General features: G+C 48.8%; 1 protein-coding gene across 7 annotated transcripts in view; it reads left to right on the top strand.

The window, feature by feature from the left end:
- BCAS3 (BCAS3 microtubule associated cell migration factor) overlaps positions 1–20667 on the top strand; it is a 679070-nt gene that overhangs the window by 647090 nt on the left and 11313 nt on the right. For 4 of the 7 annotated variants that reach the window (XM_017539919.2, XM_017539915.2, XM_017539918.2 and 1 more), the window contains one exon: positions 6799–6966. In XM_017539919.2, the coding sequence (XP_017395408.1) occupies positions 6799–6966 (168 nt within the window). Of the gene's footprint in view, positions 1–6798; positions 6967–18864; positions 18931–20667 lie in introns of all 7 variants that reach the window. The other 3 variants (XM_017539912.2, XM_017539911.2, XM_017539914.2) reach the window with 1 other exon arrangement.

The following is a 20667-nucleotide window of genomic DNA, read 5'->3' as shown; positions in this document are numbered from 1 at the left end:
GATGGGGTCCTCATATCCTCTCACCCTACCTGCCTTCCCACAGTGAACTAATCTGTTAGTCATGACATAGTCCACATGACATAATTATATATCTATGCATATTATATATATTACATATATACATATTAGACCCAGAGGGATTAGTGACTTGCCCGGAGTAACCAGAAAAGTTAAGGGAGAATTCCAGTTATGACGTAAATGTCTTGATTTGTAATCTATGTTCTAACCTTTAGAGTGTGCATTATAATCACATATTACCATTGTAAAGGGGCCTCCTTGTCAAAATAACTTTGTTAGATTGCAAAGAAATTCTTAGTCCAATTGCTGTCAAACCCCTCTTCCCTGGCTCAGGACCATGTGATATGATTCATATAATATACAATATCTGATATATGTCTATATGTCACTGTGGGAGAATCCTAATATAATTGGCCATCAGATGTATCCACAGGTATAATATATAATATAGCTTTGGTATATATAATATGCCTGTGGACATATCTGATGGCCAATTATATTAGGGTTCTCTAGGGAAACAACTATAAAGGAGATATCTACAGAGATGCATAGATAAAAGAAGATTTATTTGGGAATTGGCTCATGTGATTATGGAGGTCAGGAAGTCCCACTGTCTGCTGTCTGAAGGTGAAGAATCAAGAAAGCTGGTAGTGTATAACCAGGGGAGCTGATGGCGTAAGTCCTGGTCCAAGCTGAAAGGCCTGAGAACCAGGAGTGCCAGTGTCCAAGGGCAGGAGTTAGTGTCATAATTCGAAAAGAGAGAATTAATTTGCCTTTCCTCTCCCTTTTTAATATATTTAGGCCCTCAGTTGAATGATACCTACCCACAATGGTGAGGGCAATCTTCTTTCCTCAGTTTGCCAACTCGAATGCTAATCTCTTCCAGAAACACCCTCCCAGACACACCCAGAAATAAGCCTTACTAACTATCTGGGCATCCCTTAGCCCAGTCAGGTTGACACATGAAATTGACCATTGCACCAAGAAGAGCTAATGTCAGCCTGTGATTACAGGAAACAACTTATAGTGTGGAGAAAGAGGTGTCCCCACAGCAGCAGGCTTAAGTTCAGTTTGGTGAGCAGTTTGGTAAGTTTGGCAAGGAGGCTTTCCTCTACACTGGTTCCCCTCATCATGCCTGGGATCATTTCTTAGTTATTGTAGACATCATCACCACAACCTCTCACCCAGGAGGGCTAACATCTTGCAAAGCATTGCTTATTGCAGGTTTTGCTTTTGGTATCCGGCCTCCCTGGTGGTTGGAAATCTGATCAACAGGCTCTCAGCAAAGTCCCAACCTGGGCTGAACCTAATTAATGCAAAGCAGAGGCTGTGTCACAGTCTCATAAATAGCTAGGGTGTGATTAGACACTATCAGCTTAGAGGAGCATCCTACCTGTCCCCTCCACCTGCAGTCCCTGGGCTTCCTTGCCCCTTTAACAATGGTGTACAAAGGTAAAGCACGTGTTCCCCAAGCCTCCCCAGGAACTTCCAGTTTGCCAGCTGTCACAGCATGCCTTTAATGGGTTTGTGAAACCCAAGAACCTGACCCATTTCTCCTCTGGGGAAAGAGTATAGCACAGGATGCCAAGCTGGGAAGCAGGATTTGGGACGCTCACCTGGATGAGACCAACTCTCTCTGCCGTCCTAGACAGGCTGTTTTGTTTTTCTAATTTCCAGGGCCTCCAAATCTAAAATAAGTACACAGAAGGCAGTAGGGTAAAATTGTGACATTGTTTTCTGCTCACTTATCTTCTTCTTCCTTCCTCTCTTTTAATTTTAACTCCATTTTCTGCCTACTCTGATCCTAGATATTCAGGCTCTGGTACCCCACCCAAAGGGTGTTGACTCCAAAGTGACTGTCAGATTTCCCAGCTGGTCATAATCAGTCAACAAATGAACCTGTTTTGAGGAAGCATGATGTACAAAGTTCTGTGCCTGTTTTCATTATGGAGGAATTCATGCCCTCTGGAGCTTCTAAACTAGTTGGAAAAGCAGTTCATGTGAACAGTGTAAGGCAGTACGGAAATATGGCCATAGGAATGATCTAATTAACCTGGGGTTCACAGGTAGGTTTCAGAGGCATCCATAGATGCCCCAAAATTGCTTGCATAATTTTGTATATGCAAGCACACATTTTTTGAGTAAGTGCCTAGCTTTCATCAACTTTACCTGGAAAGATAGAGAGCTTTTTCTGCCGTTAGAGTTTGAGCAAGAGTATTCTTTATACCTTCAGTAGTTGAGCAGGTAAGACTTGAACTCATTCTTAGAAAATGGTATTCAGGGCAGGAGGCAGCCCTGAAGGAAAGAATCCCCAGGGGATATCCTGGGAAGACTGCTGCACTTAGAACCAGATGCCTCATGTCTCTGAAACTCAGTAAGATGGAAATCTACAAAATAGTGATAACTGCTGCTTCCCATAGTTTGGTGAAGTCACATAAGCTCCTCTTTTTTTTTTTTTTTAACTCACTCTGTACCTTAGTACAGTGCTCGACTCATGTCAGAATGGACACTAACCAATGTTTGATGTATGTGTGAGTTAGCTGAAATGACAAATGTGAGGGGGCTTTCTAAATAGTAGAGTACTGCTTCCGCAAAAGATCTTTGTTGCCAAGCCTGTTTACTTCGTCCTTTGCAAACAGCCTGCACTAAAGTGAGCAGCTTCTCTCTCCTCGAAACTGACCCTTTCCCCTGTAATGGGGCTCAAAGGGCCAGCTCATCTGATGGAGTGTCCCTGGGCTGGTCAGATGAGTGATAGCTGCGCCATCAACACGGACAAGATGTGCAGTTTCCTAAGAGCCCGGAGTTGACCTCACCCTCCAAGGGCTTGGCCTCTTCACCCCAGTGCCTGCTGAAACACACCTGCAGCCTTGCTCTACTCCAGGACAGGGAGATTCCAGGAGTGCCTTTGCCGTTCTCAGCAAAGAGGCTACAAGGGTGGAAGGGAAAGAGACAGCAGCTATGGCAGAGCCTCTGATGGGACTCCTAGAAGTATAAGCAGGACCACTGATTGTATCCTCTCTGTGAAGTCTCAGGACAGGAGAAATGGTCAAGTGCTCCTTTACTGAACACTTTTGGTATCTCCCATCTTCTATCCACAACTTCCTAGTTGTGCCCACGGTAAGAGAGAATAGACCTACTATCAAATTTTTTTTTCTTGCGTGTGCAATCCAGCAGACAGGGTGACTCATCGTCATTACCACCAAACTCTAAGCAACTTGGGCTGGTTGGGAGTGGGAAAGATTTTTAAATGTCATTGGTTGAAGGTGACAGAAGTTCTCAGAATGGCAAGAAAGATAGAAGTGGTTTACACATGTAATAGTCCTTGGCCAGGCACAGTGGCTCACGCCTGGAATCCCAGCACTTTGGGAGGCCAAGGTGGGTGGATCACTTGAGCACAGGAGTTTGAGAGCAGCCTGGGTAGCATGGCAAAACCCTGTCTCGACAAAAAATTAGTTGGGCATGGTGGTGCACACCTGTAATCCCAGCTACTCGGGAGGCTGAGGTGGGAGGATCACTCCAACCCAGGAAGGTGAGGCTACAGTGAGCCGTGATTGCACCACCGCACTTCAGTCTGGGCAAAAGAGTGAGACCCTGTTTCAAAAAAACAAAACATTCTCCACTACAGGTGCTGCTAAGGGAAACAGTGTGTGAGCTGATAGAATGAGCTCCAAGCTAAGAATTAGGGACCCTTGTTCCAGATCTGTTTCTCAGAGACTTTCAACATGTCATGTGACCTCTTAGAGCTCCCAGGTTCATCACCATAAATGGGGGATAGTACCTCTACTACCTCTCAGGATCATTGTGATAGTCAAAATTTATGATGGTGCCTCAAGCGGTATAAAGGTATACATATTTGCAATAAGAACATATACATGCACACACCTCTTATGTGCAGAACACTCACTGTGTGTCAGGTCTTTCACATTTATCTACTGCAACCCTCACAACGGTCCTGTGTGGTTGTATTGTTTTTCCATTTTTGTGGATGAGGAATCAGAGACACATGCCTGGAATCGTACAGCTCACAGGCATTAGTCTACCCTGAAGCCCAGGCCTGTTTCCATCCTCCGCTCTGCTACTAGCTCATGATTCTTTTCTCCTGTGTAATGTTACTTTGTCCCTTAAAATAGTACATACCCCTCTGGCCTTTACCATCTCTTATGGACTGGCTCCACTCTTTCTTGCTATAACTTTGATTGACTGATTAACTGACAGAGTCTCACTCTGTCACCCAGGCTAGAGTGCAGTGGCACAGTCTTGGCTCACAGCAACCTCTGCCTCCAAGGCTCAAGTGATTTTCCTGCCTCAGCCTCCCAAGTAGCTGGGATTGCAGGTGCATGCCACCATGCCCAGCTAATTTTTGTGTTTTTAGTAGAGATGGGATTTCACCATGTTGTCCAGGCTGGTCTTGAACTCTTGGCCTCAAGTGATCTGCTCGCTTAAATCGTTGTATTTTGTAAAAATACAAAAATTAGCCAGGTGTGGTGGCACGTGCTTGTAGTCCCAGTTACTTAGGTGGCTGAGACATGAGAATCACCTGCATCCGAGAGGTGGAGGTTGCAGTGGGCCGAGATCGCGTCACTGCACTCCAGCCTGGGTGACAGAGCAGGACTGTCTCAAAAAAAAAGCTGAGTATACAGGGAGGAGGAGGGCCTACGTGTTCTTGTTATCATTATGCCCCTGTGTCCCATGCAGACCCTTCAGAAAAATGATGAGGCTGTAGCACTGTAGCAGTAGATCTTGTCAAGTAAGACTGGGGAAGTGCTGGAAGTGGGGACTTCGCTTAATCTCTTCACTCCTGTGTGACAGGGCAAAGGGTTATTCGTTCTCCTTTAGAGCTGGAAAAGGAGATAGAAGGACTGGCCACGCAGCACACAGTGAGTAGGCAGCAGAATCAAAAACCTAGTGTATGTCAGAGTCCTCCTCCCTAAGGAGCTGGGCACCTGGGAGTTGCTGCCAAGGGTGGTTGAGTGTTGCTCTGGGTTTGGCACTGCCAGTGCATGGCTCTAGTGCAGTTCAGGCCCTGGGAGAATCATCTGACACCCAGCCCCACACCCCCAATTTCCAGCGCCTAGCTTACCAGATCTACAGCCTGACCCTTCTTAATGGAGAGAGGTGGTATAGGGAGCTCCCCATTCTCAAGTCCTACCCGACTTGATTCCAAGCAACCCGCTCCCAAGGAGGGGCTCTTTTTGGGGAGTTGCACTTACAGATGCTGCCCATTCTCCCAGTGCCAGGAATCTTCCCTCCAATTAGGTATGAGATAAATCAAAGCCAAACTTGGCTGATGAAATTCAGGAGCCAGTAGTGACCCTTGCCACACATATAAATCGCAGCAGGCTGGCCAAGGGTCTTTGTCTGGCCAGGAGAATTCAGGATTATCTGGCCCTCTTTGCTGATGTATGGAGTCACCGGCTGTCGGAGTGTTTACTAACGGTTATCACCTCACTGCTGTGGCCATTATCAGAGGCAGGGCCGCCTGCCGAGGCTGGGGCTCGCACCCTCTCTATTACCACCTGTCATTGGTAGGGAGTGTGTGCTGACACTGCCCAGTCTTGACTGCCTGGGGAAGATAGTTTCTGACGGCTGATCAAAGAGGAGACGCAAGGCCTGATAAAGAGTGTGTGTTTCGTGTACGTTTAACTTTGGGAAACGTTGGCATTTGCATTTTTTTCCCCATCTTCCTGGTGCTGGCAGGAACCATGCCCAATAAATGCAGTGGATTCAGTTACCTAATCGCTGGGGAAATGGTGTGTGCTTAAAGCAACGGAACATGACTATAATCTCCTTCCAAGAGAGAGTGGATGAAATAAGCTTTCACAGAAGACCTCCTGTATAATAAAGTAGAATAATTTCAATTCGGACTTTGAAGTGATCTCGCATGTAAAATCTAATCTTAGCGTTCAGCAGAACGCCACATACTTTTTGGAACTGGGGAGCAGCTTTGGCTTGAGGACAGATCCTTGCCGAAGAGGCTATCGCCCAACTCTTTGCTGGTATCCCCCAGAATAGTTCACTGATTGTTCACTTGTCCTTGGGTAGCTGGGAGACTAGATGGGGAAGTAGAACACGTTCTAAACTGAGGCATCAGGAGAGCCAGTTCTTGGACCTTGTCTGCCACAGACTTGCTGTTCGATCTTGGGCCATAACACCTCTGAACTTCAACGATAAATGAGAAGGTTGGTTATAGGTTATAGGATATAATGGTTAAGAAAGCTTTAAAAAACATGAGGCTATATAACCCCTTCTTTACATGAACATTTATTTATTTATTTATTTGTAGAGACAAGGTCTCACTCTGTTGACCAGGCTGGTCTCAAACTCCTGGCCTCAAGCAGTCTTCCTGCATTGGCCTGTCAAAGTGTTGGGATTACAGGTGTGAGGCACCACTCCTGGCCCTGAATGAAATTTTAGGTGGAATCCCATTGTATCAAAAAGAGGAAAGTAGGGATGTGTGGGTTGAACCTGGGAAGGAGGTTGCCTTCCCCCATCCCAGTTCTTGAGGTGGTCGCCGAAGACCAGGGGAACCCTGTAGCTCCTCAGAAATAGTTTTAAAACCATCGGCCTCAGTGTCACAGAAGTCACTCCAGAGATCTGCGCGTTCTCAGCGGCACGAGCTGCTTTATTCTGCGCCACACGTGCTGTTTCGTGGTGTGCTTCCATCCTGCAGAAAGGCGAAAGTGGATCCTGGGTATGGAAAGGAGCGGGTGGGAGGGAGACAAGAACGGCCTGCTCTCTGAAGGTGTGGACTCAACGTCAGATGTCCCGTGTGTGCCACAGGTACCTTTGACCGGAGCGTGACCCTGTTGGAGGTGTGCGGGAGCTGGCCTGAGGGCTTCGGGCTGCGGCACATGTCCTCCATGGAGCACACTGAGGAGGGCCTCCGGGAGCGGCTCGCTGACGCCATGGCCGAGTCACCCAGCCGGGATGTCGTGGGATCCGGAACAGGTAAAGGGGTCATCAGACTTCTAGCCTGACTTGATCAGGACCCGCACCTGCTGGTGCAGAGCTCCTTTGGAGTCATTGGTGGGCATATGTTTGTTTCTGCTGTTCATTTTTTTAGTTAGCACTCCAACAGCTGTCCATTTGAGCTCTGGTGTGGAAACCTTGTGTAAAGGGGAGCTCCCAGTGGAACTGCCCTTCCCGCGTGGAATACCACATGCAGGATTGCCGTGATCAACACCACTGTGCAAGTGGCTCCCAGAAAGTCAACTGCCTCCTTTGGGGGTGTCCCCAAGTCTTCCAGCAGTGCCCAGGCAGAGTCCTCAGGCTGCACTGACTTGGATTGGCAAGTCCTAGCAGGGCCCGCCCTCTTGAGCAGAGTAGCATGAAGCAGGCTGGGCTGGTTCCAGCCCCCACCAGCTTTTCCTCATGCTGCCTTCGGCACTGCATTCTTGCTTCTGAGCGAGTCCAGCAACTGGGGTCTGGGTGGCTTCCTGCATCCCAGAGCAGTCAGAAGACGTCCTTAAATGAAAAGTGAGTGCTGGGCCAAGAAAGCTTGCATGCACGCATGCGCGTGCACACACACACACACACACACACACACACACACACACACCCACTCACTTGCTGGCTGGAGGCCTTTTCCCTCTGGCTTGCCTGAGTCTTCTCAAGACTATTACTCTGCTGTGCACTGCTCCATCCCCACTCCACATGCCTTCCTGGAAAAAGGATCCCAGTAAGGAGAAACTTACAACCCTGGGGCAAGCACCGATCAGGAGCAGCAAGATTTTGAGTCAGCGCATTGAGGCAGGGCTTGAAATGTCCGGCATCATCAAAGGTCCTGCTTCCCTGTGACTCCTCCAGATCTTAAGATGTTTGGGTTTATAGTTAGGCGTTTCCCCACTTCCGCCCATCCCCAGGCCAGTCCCTCTGTTCCTCCACTAAGATGTATCATCTCCACAGCACCAGCTGTGTGGCCTGCCCATGGTGCCCCTATAATAACTGGCAAATGAACAGGATGGAACCGATGGGTGCAGGGCCGAGGAGGAGTTTGGCTACATGGGTAGCATGTCATCATGCCATTGTTCTAGATGAGAAGCTCTGCCATCTCCCGGGGCTTGACTTCGCTTCCCCTGGAAGAGGGCCTAAGCAGGGATGTGGCTCACAGCACAGCCTTTCGCCTGCATCTCTGGGGTCCCTGGCCAGCCTCGGCTCACGTAAACCAGAGCCCGCTGCCACTGGACTCACTCCCCGGCAGCCTCCCTCTTCCAAGGGCTGGAGAAGCTCCTGGGTGGCTCTTCTGTCCCACCACCTTCTCAGGAGCCCCTGGGAGCATTTCACTGTTATCCGGCAAGCGGATTTGAAGGTGCATTGAGTCACAGCTGTGGAACTTCAGCCTGGCATAGTAACCTGCGCGGCACTGGCAGCAATGCATCTGCCAGACAGCTGAGGGATTCAGGAGAGGCTTTGTGCCTGAAGCAGGTTCATGAAATTAAACAGAATAAGAAAAGAGAAAGAAAGATAGAGGAAATTAAAACTGCATGACCCACAGGTCCCTTTTGTTTTTTTTAGCAGAGGGATTTCATTGTCCTCCCCAAACTGTCACCAAAAGTGATTCAGTTGGTTTTCTCTGACCATATTAGATGTATGTTTTATTTTTAAGAAAAAAACTACTTTTTTTTTTCCAAGACGGAGTCTTGCTCTGTCACCCAGGCTGGAGTGTAGTGGCACGATCTCAGCTCACTACAACCTCCACTTCCCAGGTTCAAACTATTCCACTGCCTCAGCTTCCCGAGTATCAGGGATTACAGGCGCCCACCACCACACCTGGCTCATTTTTGCATTTTTAGTACAGACAGGGTTTCACCATGTTGGCCAGGCTGGTCTCGAACTCCTGACCTTGTGATCTACCTGCCTTGCCTTCCGATAGTGATGGGATTGCAGGCAGGAGCTACCGTGCCCAGCCTAAAACTACCTCCATTTTAAAGGCCAGTAAGTGAAGCAGATCTTATGGAAGTTACCCACTTTCCATGGTGGAGAATCACTTTTCACATTTTCCAACTAGAGGTAAATCATCAGCCTGGTAGTGCACCCTGGGACTTTGAAAGGGCACCCTGGTACACCTGTGCCCAGGTCAGACTATTGCTCGGAGATAGCTGGGGAAATACAGTGCAACATGGGTGAGAATGTCCAGCCAGTCACTCTTTGCCCATAGCAACCTCGCAGTCCCCCTCTTTCTTCCCACAAGCCTACTTCTCCAGGTTGGCTCATAGGACAAACAGGGTATCAGCAAGTGTATGCCTCTGTTAGGTCCTCTGATGCAGCAGAGATAAGTCAGTTCCCTTAATGCTTTCCAGAAGGCACAACATGTGACATAGCAGTCGGGACCAATGGCCTCGTTATCAAAGTATGAATGAAGCACAGAGGCCAACTGAAAACTTGCTCTCATGATCCCTGAGGAAGAAGCCTATTCTATAGCACGCCTCACTGTTACATAGGTGTAGCCAGCCTTGATTTGTAGATTTCTGTAATGTAAAAACTCCTATTATGGCCAATTTCAACCTGTCACATGGTGTCAGCTGGCTAACAGAGGTTCTGGAGATGTGACAGTGTGGGCTCCAGCACCTGGCTGGTAAGCCGTACCATAGGGCAGGTCAGCTCCCCACAAGGTAAAGCAACACCTTTTCAAATTCACTATTCAGAGTGGGGTTTCACTATTCTGGGGGTTGGTGCATAGCTTTGGTCAAAGGACACGGTTTCAGTTAGATAAGAAGAATAAGTTCAAGAGCGCCATTGTCCAGCATGGTGATGCTAGTTAGTGACAATGTATTCTCAAACATCACTAAGAGAGTAGATTTTAAGTCTTCTCAACACAAAAAATGGTAAGTATGTGAGGTAATGCATGCTAATTAGCTCGATTTAGCCATTCCAAATGTATACGTATTTCAAAACACTGTGTTGCACATGATACATATATATCATTTTCGTCAATTAAAAAATACATTTTTTTTAAAAAAAGAGTGGTCTTCAGACCCACCACAGCATCATTAGCCAGGAGCTGGTGAAAAATGCAGAGCCTCAGGCCCTGCCCAGCCCCGCTCAGTCAGGGTCTGTATTTCGGCAGGATCCCTGCGCCTGCTGAAGTTTGAGAAGGTCAGTTTTAAATGATCGTTAACTTACAGGGCAGATGGCAGTTCTTTGGTCTGTGATGGATGCTGACTAAATATAGTTTATGACTAATATAATATATGACTAAAAATAGTTGAATTCAATTGCATATGTGATTTGCAACTCCAGCTCTAAGATAACTGGCTGAATTGCATTCTTGCTAATATCCTTATTTCCCTGGCCCCTGTCACCCTTCCATCTTCCCATTCAGCAAACTCCAATTCGAGCTCAGTCCAACTCAGCTCTTACACCTGGGCTCCCAAGAAAGAGTGCCCGTTATTCCGATTGGCGCCTCTACATACCCGTGTTCTCTCCTCTCCACTGGAGCCTGCACTGTATTTTCCTCACGCCCCACCCCCATTCTCAGTTCACACTCATCTTTTGCAGCAGAAGCCAGTGCCTAGTGCAGTGTCTGTGGTAGAGACGCAGTGAGGATGAACTGTCACTTAGCCTGGGCCTCCGCAGTTCTGCAGCAGCCCCTGCCCACTGCCGTGGCTTCCGGCCTATCTTCATTCTTAAAGATTCTCCAGATCTGTGGTCCACTAAGAGTCTGTATTTTGTTTTTTATCTTTTTCCCTTTACTGCGCTCGCTTAGTATGGTGCATGTGCTCAGTCCATCGTCTTGAACTCTTGAAGTCCCTGTGCTTCTGATGGATCCTATTTCAAACTCCCCGTTCTCCTCAAATCTTACCCCACCATCTTGTGCCTTACTCTCAGAGAGAAAATTTGAGGTTGTCATTTGAGAAATTTCTCAGCTTCCTGCTACCCAGACCCTAAACATCCCTGCATCAATGTTCCCATCTCCTCCTGTAGCGGAGGAGGCGCAGTTCCTACCCCAGCCTGCCCAGCCGCAGGGGCTCTCCCAGAGTCACCTCCAGACACTGGGTTCACCTCAACACTGGCCCTGCCAGCCCCTCCCCACCTTCTCGATGCTCTCCCTGCGGCTGCCTTTCACCATTGTCTCCTGGTTTTCTCCTGCCTCTGGCTGCTTCTCAGTCCTTTTCTTCGGTCACCCTTAGGCATATTTCTCAAGGCCCTGTCTTGGCCCTGGTCTCTTCTCCCCCAGTATCAAGCAGTCTCTGCTTCCATGTCTCCAATTACTATCCATAAACTGATGATTTCCAAATAATTTCCAAGTTGGCTTTCTCTCCTGATCTCCAGAACCATCTATTCAGCTACCTACTGGCATATCCACATGTCCACAAACTGAATGCCGCTCCTGGGACCCTTTCCTTCTCTCGAGTTCCCCCATCCTGATGTCTAGAGCGCTTTGAGACCAGCCACTGCCCTCGCTCCAGACTCATCTCTTGCTGCCCTGGGTGAGCTCCAGCCAAGCTGAACCCCCAGAGGGTCCCTGAGCACATGCACTTTCTTGCCCGCCAGGCTTCTGTGCATACTTTTCCTTTTGCCTGGAATGCTGTTTCTCAAAGCCCCCTCCTCTCTCTGTTACCCCCCTCAAAATAACTTGACTAATTCCTGCTTAGCAGACATTCCTTTCAATATTGCCTTTTCTAGAAAAATAGAATTTTTAAAGTAAATAAAACATTGACTTATTCCAACTGTTTTGTGTCTAGGTAAAGATATAACTTAATTCCAGCAAAAAAGCTTTTTAAATAAACACCTGTGTACATATTAAGTCCATTTTCTCTTTAGACTTTTAACTCTTTGAATAACTGTGTGGCTGCCCTAGTCTTTGCTTTTAGTGCTCTCCCACATCTGATATCAAAAGCCCAGGCCTTATGCATGGGTCAGAATTCCTGTATAAAGTATTCTTTTCTCTTTTCTTTTTTTTGAACGGAGTCGTGCTCTGTTGCCAAGGCTAGAGTGCAGTGGTATCTGGGTTCACTGCAACCTCTATCTCCAGGTTCAAGCAATTCTTCTGCCTCAGCTTCTCGAGTAACTGAGATTCAGGTGCCCGCCACCATGCCTGGCTAATTTTTGTATTTTTTAATACATACAGGATTTCACTGTGTTAGCCAGGCTGGTCTTGAGCTCCTGGCCTCAAGTAATCTGCCTGCCTCAGCCTCCCAGACTGCTGGGATTACAGGCATGTACCACCGTGCCTGGCCCTTGTTTAAAGTAGTGGTTTTTTTTTTTTTTTTTTTTTTTTTTTTTTTTCTTTTTTTTTTTTTTTTTTTTTTTTTTGAGACTGAGCCTAGCTCTGTCACCCAGGCTAGAGTGCAGTGGTGTGACCTTGGCTCACTGCAACCGTCACCTCCTGGGTTCAAGCGATTCTCCTGCCTCAGCCTCCCAAGTAGCTGGGATTACAGATGCCCGCCACCACACCTGGCTAATTTTTGTATTTTTAGTAGAGACAGGGTTTCACCATGTTAGCCGGTATAGTCTCGATCTCTTAACCTCATGATCTGCCTGCCTTGGCCTCCCAAAGTGCTGGGACTACAAACGTGAGCCACGGTGCCGGCTGCCTTCTGTTATTCTAAGAAAAGAACTGTCTCGTACTTTCTGTTTTATTTCATTAAAAAAATATATTCATGACCCACTAAAGTGATTTCATAATACGTTGCTGAATTGTAATCTGCACTTTGAAAGTCAACGCTCTAGCTTATTCTCCTAAATCCTCTGAGTTTTCCTGTTTGTGTGTTAATTACTCTGCAAAAAGGGCTTTAAGATTATTTTCAACTAATGCTCTTCCAGAGATTTCTGTTGGAAGCTACTTTTTTTTTCTTTTGAGACAGAGTCTCGCACTGTCGCCCAGGCTGGAATACAATGGCATGATCTGGGCTCACTACAGCCTCCATTTCCCGGGTTCACACAATTCTCTTGCCTCAGCCTCCTCCCCAGTAGCTGGGATTACAGGCATACACCACCACACCCGGCTAATTTTTTGTATTTTTAGTAGAGATGGGGTTTCACTATGTTGGCCAGACTGGTCTCAAACTCCTGACCTCATGATCTGCCTGCCTCAGCCTCCCAAAGGGCTGAGGTTACAACCATAAACCACTGCGTCGGCCAGAAGCTACTTTTATGTATTGAAAGGGCTGCACCTTTCTTGTTCTCTTGTTAACATAAAAATCACACTTTGAATATTAGGCAGTTTTTAAGTGATCTCAGGATGGTTTCAGCAAGTTAATAACAAATATTTGTTGATTGCCTATGTTTTGCAAAAGATGACCTAAAAGCACTATTCGTGTGTGTGTGTGTGTGTGTGTGTGTGTGAATGTGTGTGTGTGCATGTGTGTGTGTGCATGTGTGTGTGCGTGCATTCGAGACCGTAGAAAGTCAGCTCTCAATAAATGTGAGCTATTTTTTACTGGATTTGATCAGATATGTACCAAATAACTCAGTGTGTTGGACCCTTCTCCTGCCTGTAGAATCAGCTCTTCCAAAGGGCCTTGGAAGGCCTACCTGGCTCAATACTGAGGGCTGGGAACTTTTTCATCCTAAGGCTGCATTTCCAATAGGGGTCATATTGGCCCCATCCCATCACAGGGTGCCACATGATCAGATGACAATAATTGCAGGCACCAGTGCCATGAGTTAATTATCTTATCCTTTTTTTTTTTTTGAGACAGAGCCTTACTCTGTCACCCAGACTGGAGTACAGTTGCCCAATCTTGGCTCACTGCAGCCTCCACCTCCCAGCTTCCAGCAATTCTCATGCCTTGGCCTCCCAGCTAGCTGGGATTATAGGCATGTGCCACCATGCCCAGCTGATTTTTTATTTTTAGTGGAGATGGGGTTTCTCCATGTTGGCCAAGCTGGTCTCAAACTCCTGACCTCAGGTGATCTGCCCACCTTGGCCTCCCAAAGTGCTGGGATTACAGGCATGAACCACTGCACTAGGCCAGTTATCTTATCTTTTAGCCATCCCTACTCTCTGGTCAGTCCCATTTTAAAGGCAGATAATTGATTTGTCAGTGTTTGCTCTAGAAAGTAGTTGACCACACTGGACTTGACAGACATTTCAGAAGATGTGGTGGTGGTTAGAATTTTCTGCCTCCAACATATTTTTTAAATCCACAATTCAGAGAAGAGAACTTCACCCAGTCCAACCCTAGGGGTAAATAGATGCACCCTACTGACCCAGCTCATTGCAAGGCCATAGAAACAGGAACTGGCAGTGCTACCCCAGGCAGCTGGAGAAGTGACACTTACGTGTGTGGTGTGGGCCCTGAGATTTTCTGATTCTAAGTGAAAGGTGAGCCTCCTTTATGGGTCCTGCGTTAGCCACCCTGTCCCCGTCCTAAGCAAACCCGGAGGTCTTGTAAGCTGAAGATGCTGCCTTCACAGGGCCAGCATGGCCATAGCCCCATAGTTCACATTCCCTGCTTCGCTGCCACACACAGCCACCAAGCTGCTTTGATCTTTCCATAGAATCTTCCCTCCTCTTCCTATAGCCATTCTCTCAGCCAAACTGGTGTTTATCCTGGATACCCAGGAAGGGTCACAGTCTTTTGGCCTCCTGAAAGTAAGACTCTCTCTCTTCTGCAGGATGCCCAGCATGGCCGCCCATGAGACTCAGCCTTCAGTCTTTAATTTTTTCCTCCAAGGCTTACCTATCTCATTTCCCGGGCCTCCTTCTCAAGAAGGCAAGGGTGATTCCTCTGTGCAAGTTATAGTTCTGGCTTGGTCTGGCTGTCTTGCCAAAGACTCTAGGCTTCTCTGGGCAATATCCCTGATTGCCCACTGCTCCTAAAATTGCCCCTCTCTCTGCAACACCAAGCTCCTCAGCAAATACTGTCACCGAAGCAACTTAGCCAGCACCTAGGGCCTTTCCTCCGCCTCACCTAATTGGGCCCTGGAGTTTTCCTCCTCCTACACCTTCTAGAAAAATTCTTTCAGTGTCTTCTCTGAATGACCTCATCAGTGGCCCAATGTGCTCTTTCTGTGGTTGGGGCAGGCAGGCTCTCTGTCGGCATCTGCCAGTTTCTTCCCCCATAGGCTGGGGAAGAATCAGGGACATGGTTCCTACCCTCAGAGAGATGAAAGCACCAGAGGAGGCCACAGTACTGAAGTATGGGTCTGTTTCTCTCTGACTTCTACCCCAGCTTCCCACCGGGCCTCCCTAACTGAGCTAGACCAAGCGGAAGTCAGGAGAGCTCCCCTGCCCACGGGGCATGGTCTCTCTAGAATGCAGAGGCAAAGCTAGAACTCCCCAGTACCTAATGCCTTAATTGCTGAGGGTGGGAGAAGAGAATGTCCCCAGAGGCACAGGGCCACCAGATAGAGGGCCCAGTCCCACCAGCAGGTGACAAGCATCCCTGCTCAGGACAAGAGGGAGCAGCTGCGCCAGCGAGACTGTGGGATAGCCAGTGGCCTCTGCAGGGGTGGTGATGTTGGTGTTGCTATTTGTATCTCAGTTCAGTGTCGGATTGCCTATTCCTAGCTATTTTCCATTGGCAGGAGAGGCCAAATCTGAGAGCCCTTTCAGTTCCCAGCATCAAGCTCCTGCCATTGGGAAAAATGTTTTTTGTTTTTTTTCTTTCCTTTTCAATAGGATTTGAAGCCCTCATCAAGAAATGAGGGAAGCCTGTGACCCTGGGCAAGTGCCTTTCTGTCTCTGGGCTCAGCTTCTTCCTCTCTGACACAGTGGAGGGGGAGCTAGTAAATGTAGTCATCGCCGGCCTCCTGTAGCGTCCTGGCCTCTGATATTCTGGCTGCTGTATGGACCACTCGGTCTCTCTCATTTATTCCTCCCCACGGGAGCAGTGGCCACGCCTCCCAAGGGACTTGTATGCCTCAGACTCTGCCTGCCACACAAATGTCCTCAAATTGTCACAGCACTGCCAGGTACAAAGGAGGAAACAAAAGACATGAAGTGAGGTTATAACTGAAAGATGTGGGATTAACGTAAGATATCTGGGAAGAGGTTTCAGTTATGAAGATCCTGCTGGTCTCACCTGGTCTGAAGTGTGGGAGTCGTATCAGTCACCCTCACCTTTTACTCAGAATGAGCAGGGATCCAGCGGAGGAAGGGGACCATCGCTTGCAGAGCCTGCCCTGACTGCCGTCTCGCTTCCCTGCTCAGAAAGTGCCCAGGCCTCACGGTGGCTCACACCTGTAATCCCAGCATTTTGGGAGGTCAAAGTGGGCGAATCATGAGGTCAGGAATTCGAGACCAGCCTGACCAACATGGTGAAACCCCGTCTCTGCTAAAAATACAAAAATTAGCTGGTCGTGGTGGTGGGTGCCTATAGTCCCAGCTACTCAGGAGGTTGAGGTAGGAGAACTGCTTGAATCCGGGAGGCAGAGGTTACTGTGAGCCGAGATTGTGCCACTGCACTCCATCCTGGGCAACAGAGCGAGACTCTCTGTCAGAAAAAAAAAAAAGAAAGAAAGAAAGTGCCCAGGCCTGCGCATTACCACCCAGGCTCCTCGCCATCGTGCTTCTGGTCTCTTATAGGCCTTCCCCACCTTCCCCTCCAGCCTGATGTCCCACCTCCCCTTCTGCAGTCACCTCCACATGTTCTACCTCCTCTGCCTTCATACCAACGTAGGATCCCAGCCTCCCCAGCACGCACCCTGTTCACCTGACTCTGACGCACGTTGGTAAGCCCTCAGGAGACCACCGCCCTCCCACTCTGCCCAGTCTTAGGCCAAGCTCAAATCTCACCCCTTCTGTGTTGCTTTCCCTGACCATGAAGCCAAATGTGTGCAACTCACTCTGTCTCTGAATTTCTGCACCACCCACTCACTGGACACTGGGCCCTGGGCAAGTAATATATGTTGCCTTTTCCATTAACTTGTTGACCAGTTCCCTTGCTTCTGCCATTGGAAGAGGGCTGACCCTGGTGGTCCCTCCAGCCCCTCCCTCACTCATACTCCCATGAGTGTGTCTTGACCCACTTCTGGTTCTTTGAACCGAGTCTGAATCAGCTTTGTTATCCCCAGCCACCAGCCTTCTCCCTGCCCAGCAGTCAGCACTGGAAGGAGAGCCAGGCTGAGCCTCAGTTAATGTTTGTTGAGTGACTGGATGGGTTTCTGTGGCCCCTGAGAGGTGAATGAAAGCCAGTCGAGGCAATGGGAATAACGATTGATTAAAAGTCGCACCTGTTAGTTTCTGGCCAGGTCCCAAATCTGCTTCTGGGTAGATTGTTCCCCCACCTTTGTCACTAAGGCTACCGGAGGCCCCACCAGGGGCAGAGCTGCAGTGGGAGTTTGGGGCTGAGAATCTCCTCTGCTTATTTCTTAGTTGTCCAAAGTCACCCTTCAACTCTTTCACCAAAGCACAGTAGATTCCTATCAACAAGGAGGAAGTGCCAGTGTGACCTCTGTGACCGTTCAGAGTCCCCTTTCCAGGTGCTGTCCCGGCAGGAAAGCAGGAATGACTGTGGAAAGGCACAGGCTTGGACTGAGGGGCTGGGGGAGGGCTGTTGGACCCCCAGAGCACAGGATCTCCTCTGGAAGCATTAACGTAGGTAAATGGTTAACAGCAGGGAGGATTTCTCCCTGCTCCTCCTCCTCTGCCACAGTATTGACTTTTAACCACTGACCTTTCTGTGAGGTGTGAGATTCTGAACAAAGTTGAATGTGGTCATGGATGGTTAAATACCCACCTTTCCCTTCTGCCCCTGCCTCTGCCCTTCTCCCTTCTCAAAACATGGCCTGAGACCTGCAGGCCACCCCCTGGATGTGGTGGCTGCCGAGAGAGGGAGACACACTTGCTCACAGAAAATGAAAGCTGGCAATGACCTTGTGACCCTTTAGGAATCCAGAGTCTTAGCCCTCAGGAGCCATAGAGAGCCCTGTGCCCAGAAGGCCAGGCCAAGCCATGCCAATCTGACTTAACAGAGAAGCCAAGTCCCCTGGTAAAAGAAGGCATTTTGGAGCACCCTTACCGGAAACAGCTTTCCAGCCTCAGTCTTTTGCTTATTTCTTCCTGCCACTCCCCTCCTACCCTACTCCTGCCCCCAGGGACCTGCCAGCCCACTGCATAAGACATTTTTAAATTTGCTGGCAAAATCCCCAGCACCAGGCCCCGCAGCCTCCTCCATTGCCCACATATTTTTTACTGGGTGTAGTCCACTAGCTGGCATTTCTACCCCTCTGTGCCCTCCATGGAGTCTGGGGAGAATCGCCACCCAGCTGTGTCATTTGTTCAGGATGACTTTTCCATTCCATGCCCGCTGTGTTCACTTTTCCTGGAATGTTACCATCATCTCCTGGCTCCACTGGGCCAGCGCCAGCGTGCCATCTCCACAGCATTGTGTGTGACTGTTTGGTGCTGACCCGAGGGGGGCTTTGGAGGAGTGTGAGCCTGGGCTGGGTCCTTGGAAGGCCTGGAGTTTCTTGGTTTCGTGCATTATCCATCCCCGACCACTGAGAGCTGAATGGGAGTGTGCAGTTAGGGCCCTCGAGCTGGTCTTGGTGACCTCTCCCTAAGCACACACTGCCAAGCAGCTTTGAACTTCAGACCTGGTTTCTAAATCCACGGAAGCTGAGAATAGGAAGAAAATCTGAGGGGTTACCCAAGATCCTGACTTTCTCTCCACGTCCTTCCCCACCCCAGCCCTGTGCAGCAGGCAGGAGTGTAGGAACTCAGTCAGCTGGACTGGGGCGGAGGGGGAGAGGGAAGGATGAGACCAGTTTCGGCTAGTGAGAAATCTGTAAAACCCTAGGCGTGCTGTGCCTGGGAACAGACCATGAACACCCCCGCGAAGCTCTCAGTGGTCAGACCAGATTTGGGTATCGACTCACTTTGATCTCAGCTCTTCCTGCTCTCTTAAAGGTCTAGTTTGTGATCCTCTTTAAAGGAATATTTTATTTTCAATACAGACACAGCCCTTGACGTAGCAGTAAAAACCTTTCCCCCCGAGAGACACATGGCTGTGAAGTGTTTTGGTATGTAACGTCCCATCTTTGCCTACATGGAAGGGTTTGTCCCACTGCTGCTTCTGTCCTTCAGGAGGGTGCTCTCCTACCCCCTCATGCCCAGGCCCCGGAGCACTCGAGTGACGGTAGGGGTCAGCTTAGGCGGGAGGTCTTTTCTAGCCGGGGACTGGTTTGGGATGGGGAGTGGTTGTCATCCTTCACCCAACAAGAGTTTCTTTGAGAACGCCACTCCCTGCCCCCCACTTTGAAGATGGAAGTCAAATTTTCGGACTCTGCTGTGCAGAGCAGAGAGGTCACTAGGCTCTAATGCATTTACCATTGACTGCCCCTCTTGTAGTGCGTCTATTAGTGAGTAATTTGATTTGTACCTATTCATTTGCAGTCCCTGCAGGAGCCTGGAGCTGGCCCCTAGTATAATTGGTGCTGTCTCTATTTTTACATCATTAGATTAGCCCCGACTCCTGGCCACTTGTTGTCTGCGCTTGTCTGTCCATTTATACAACCTAATGTAACACAAAATTCATTACTGATCACATTACTTTCAACTCTGAAGCCAGCCTTGTGATAAACATTTGGTTAACCCCTTCCTACCCACGGGAGGGCTGACAGAACAAATGCACTTCCACCCAACAGGCAAATCAATATCTTAATACACCAAAGTGGAATTGCATTTCTAGATTTGTTATTCCTCCTGGAGGAGCAAATGGAAAGGCTCACCCGAGCCAGCTGAATTGAATAATGAATAGAGCCCCGGCACCAGCAGCCAGTCTGCGAGCACAGCACAAAGGCAGCCCTGCCTCAGCCCGGCCTTTTCCATCTGGACGGGCGGCGGCCTCTCCACAATTAGCTGAGACTGTGAGCCTCTCCCAGCCACAGCGTGTGGGCTTGAGACACAGGCTGGGACCCCAAAGAGGGCAACAGAGGCCGTGCCCCAGCACCATTCCTTTGGCTAGGCTTGGCCTGGAACACTAGACCAAGAACTGGGTTAGTAAATTTTGAACCTCGTTCACCGATGTCAAGGCTACCAGACGCTAAATGCCACCGAGAAATTAAATCTATGACTAAACTTAGGTTCACCATTTGGAAACAAATATAAAAAGCTCTTCCTCTTTAGAGCCAGGTCAATGACATTGGGATTGGTTGGTTCACACCAACTCGGGTGTGTGTGCCTGTCCCTGAGGCCAGCATTCTTCGGCACACCGATGCCATATGTGCCTGCATGTGGTTCTGGTTCTCTGTTAGGGTTGCTGTGAGCAGCATGTGGGACTCTAACACAGGAGCTGGCCTGGAGTCTTAAAGGGACCTCAACTTCTGCATAACATTATTAATCTAGAAAATTCTCTCCTACACCCAGCCTGGTCATCCTTTCCCCAACCCCCATTGGTCTCTGGGTAGCAGTCACAGCCGAAACAAGTAATTAACTATCAGGACAGTTTATTTCAAAGTAAAAAAGACCCTCACTTATTAAGGAAGTCTCATAAAGCCTGGGGCCGGGCACAGTGGCTCACGGTTGTAATCCCAGCACTTTGGGAGGCTGAGGCAGGCAGATCACCTGAGGTCAGGAGTTTGAGGCCAGCCTGGACATCATGGTGAAACCCCACTTGTACTAAAAAGACAAAAATTAGCCAGGCATGGTGACACATGCCTGTAATCCCAGCTACTCGGGAGGCTGAGGCAGGAGAATTACTTGAACCCGGAAGGCGGAGGTTGCCGTGAGCGGAGATTGCATCACCACACTCCAGCCTG

Source organism: Cebus imitator, unplaced genomic scaffold (genome assembly GCF_001604975.1).
Source record: "Cebus imitator isolate Cc_AM_T3 unplaced genomic scaffold, Cebus_imitator-1.0 Scaffold121, whole genome shotgun sequence".
Classification (NCBI taxonomy): domain Eukaryota; kingdom Metazoa; phylum Chordata; class Mammalia; order Primates; family Cebidae; genus Cebus; species Cebus imitator.
This window is presented reverse-complemented; position numbering and strand designations above follow the sequence as displayed.